At 50.9% G+C, this 2,500-nt stretch overlaps 1 protein-coding gene and 1 long non-coding RNA gene across 2 annotated transcripts in view; both read right to left on the bottom strand.

Moving 5' to 3' along the window:
- Window positions 1-1,617, bottom strand: part of LOC125045481 — a 15,812-nt gene extending 14,195 nt beyond the window's left edge. The window contains exon 1 of the mRNA XM_047642771.1: window positions 1-1,617. This exon is cut by the window's left edge and continues 525 nt beyond it. Within this exon, the coding sequence (XP_047498727.1) occupies window positions 1-1,298 (1,298 nt within the window). The 5' untranslated portion in view covers window positions 1,299-1,617.
- Window positions 1,618-1,619: 2 nt separating this feature from the next.
- The window catches only part of LOC125045491, a 127,615-nt gene continuing 126,734 nt past the window's right edge, over window positions 1,620-2,500 (bottom strand). Inside the window, exon 3 of the long non-coding RNA XR_007116555.1 lies at window positions 1,620-1,905. This is a non-coding gene — a long non-coding RNA (uncharacterized LOC125045491). The remainder of the gene's footprint in view (window positions 1,906-2,500) is intronic.

Genomic DNA, 2,500 nt, shown 5'->3' with positions numbered 1-2,500 from the left:
GCCACCGTCTTGTCGGTTTCCTCCTCTGGCTGCCGTCCACTTCGCACTTTACAGTATATAAGACTACACACGATGAGCAAGACGACCACTAGAATACAAATCCCACCTAAGAGGCCTCCCTTCATGTAATTATTATCTATGTTGGCGACTCTCACCTCGGCAACCTCGTGGGACACCTGGAGCGTCAGATTGACCTCTCTGCGCCCCGCCCTGTTCTCCGCCACGCACCGGTACTGCCCCTGGTCCAGGGGGGTCACGTCCATGATGGTCAGGTTAGAAATCCTCGATGTATAAAAGGGCGTCAGGAACTCCAACAGAGAGTACCGCTGGGACTCGCTGGCGTTGTACAGCTGGCTCTCCCCTATAACCCACGTTATGGTCGTCTCCACCTCCGACTCGACGCGACACGCCAAGGACACGTTCTCGCCCTCAGCCGCAAGGACCCTCGGCGCCAGGGCAGTGACCTGCGGCGCACACACGAAGTCCTCATCGTCCAGGATGAGCCAGTCTCCGCCCTCGAGCCACATCGGCTCCGTGCACGTCGGGGGAACCGTCGGGGCCAAGTTCCGGTCCAGCATCCAGTTCCTGAGCGGCCGCAGGAGGCAGTCACAGTGCCAGGGATTGCCGTCCAGGTGCAGCACGCGCAGCATGGCTAGTGGCATCAGGTCCTGCGCATCAAGAGTGACCAACTTGTTGCTGGACAAGTCGAGGACCTCGAGCGACACCAGGTTCTGCAGCGCGCCGCCCTCGAGTCGTGTGAGGTTGTTATGGCTGAGGTCTAGGTTGACCAGCTCGGCTGTGGGAGCAAACGCCAGCTTGGGGATGGTGGTGAGTTTGTTGTAGGAGAGGATGAGGTGGCGCAAGCCGCCCATGTCCGTGAGGGCGGCGGTGGGAACGTTCTGGAGAAGGTTGTTGCTGAGATCGAGCTCGACCACGTTGGTGAGCATGCGGAAGGCCCCCTTCTCCAGCCGCTTCAGGTTGCAGAAGCTGAGCCAGACCTTCTGCAGGTTGACAAGGCCCGTGTAGACGAAGGAGTCCCGCGGGAGGATCCTTAGGTTGTTGTGGCGTAGATCGAGGACCTGCGTCGAGGGGTCCAGTCCGCGCGGGATGTCGATGAAGTGAGCGTTCCGGCAGGCGACCACCTCCTTGCCGTCACGCCACTTGCACTCACACACTTTGGGACAGCCGCCCCACACCCCGACACCCATCCACGCCCACACCCACACACACGCCCACACCAAGGCCGTGCGCGTCCTGGGCTGATAGAAAGAGCTGCGAGAGCCCTGATGTGTGCTCATGGTACGTTTAGGTGTGGGCGGCCTCCACGGGTGGGCGTGGCGGACAGGATCATACCGCCCACATCAGCGCCGCATCCTTCCACTAGCTTCTCCACCCCATTCGAGCAGAACAACGCACTCAGTCGGAGATAACGCTGCCAAACTACTATCGGACCTCCCAGATAACTTCGTGGATACTAAGTTTCCTTCTATTGCTTTTATCAGTTCTCTCGAGGGCTCTCCGACCGAACAAATGGAACTTTTAGTTAAATCATACTGCCATTGAAGTTTTAATGATCCTGCCGGAAAGGGGTCTAAACACCTGCAACTGTTGCAATCAGTCCATGCAGCTGCGCCGGCAACAATATAATTTGTATGTGTTCTCCTAAGCCTTTATAATTTGACAATATGAGTGAGGTTTACATAAAGAAATAACACTGTAAATTGGGTATAACATTCTAATTTTAAGGTGACTGAAATATTTCCCTTCTAAGACCTATAACTAAAATGTCCATAATAATATATCACATTTGTAATTCTGATCCAGGGCTGCAGCATCCCGGGGGAAGAAAATGTAGGTCACGTCTACTCCTTGATCAGTCTGGTCCAAGACATTCTCTTCATTAACCTGAAACACAAAACAGAAATATTTTTGATACATGGAAATGTGTTTTATGGACATTATAATTTTTTATTATCATTATCATCATCGATATGTAGTTGCTCTACTTACCGGTTACGGTAAGAAACACACAAGTACACACGCACACACACACACACACACACACACACACACACACACACACACACACACACACACACACACACACACACACACACACACACACACACACACACACACAGTAATATATTTTAAAAGATGCAGGTGGAGAAATGTACTGTAGTTAGAATGCAAAGTGAACTGTAACGTACTTTGAATTTATTTAAATAATAATATAAGAACTAGGCCACAGCGTCAAGTCGTGTACAATTTATGTAAGGATCCAGGAATGAAGTCTGTATCTTCTTATTAAGACTGGATATTCACAGACACTAAACAGAACCTATTCACTTAGAAAATACAGCTGGATAGTTGCCTGTTATTTACGTATGACAAACGACAGGACCATACTATTGATAGCCTTTTTAATGAAGAACTCGGCATGTATGTTCCCAAGGCTCTCGTCCCCCAGTCATAGTAAGAACATCACTATTCATTAAAA

This window comes from Penaeus chinensis, chromosome 3 (assembly GCF_019202785.1).
Source record: "Penaeus chinensis breed Huanghai No. 1 chromosome 3, ASM1920278v2, whole genome shotgun sequence".
In the NCBI taxonomy this organism is placed as follows: Eukaryota; Metazoa; Arthropoda; class Malacostraca; order Decapoda; family Penaeidae; genus Penaeus; species Penaeus chinensis.
This window is presented reverse-complemented; position numbering and strand designations above follow the sequence as displayed.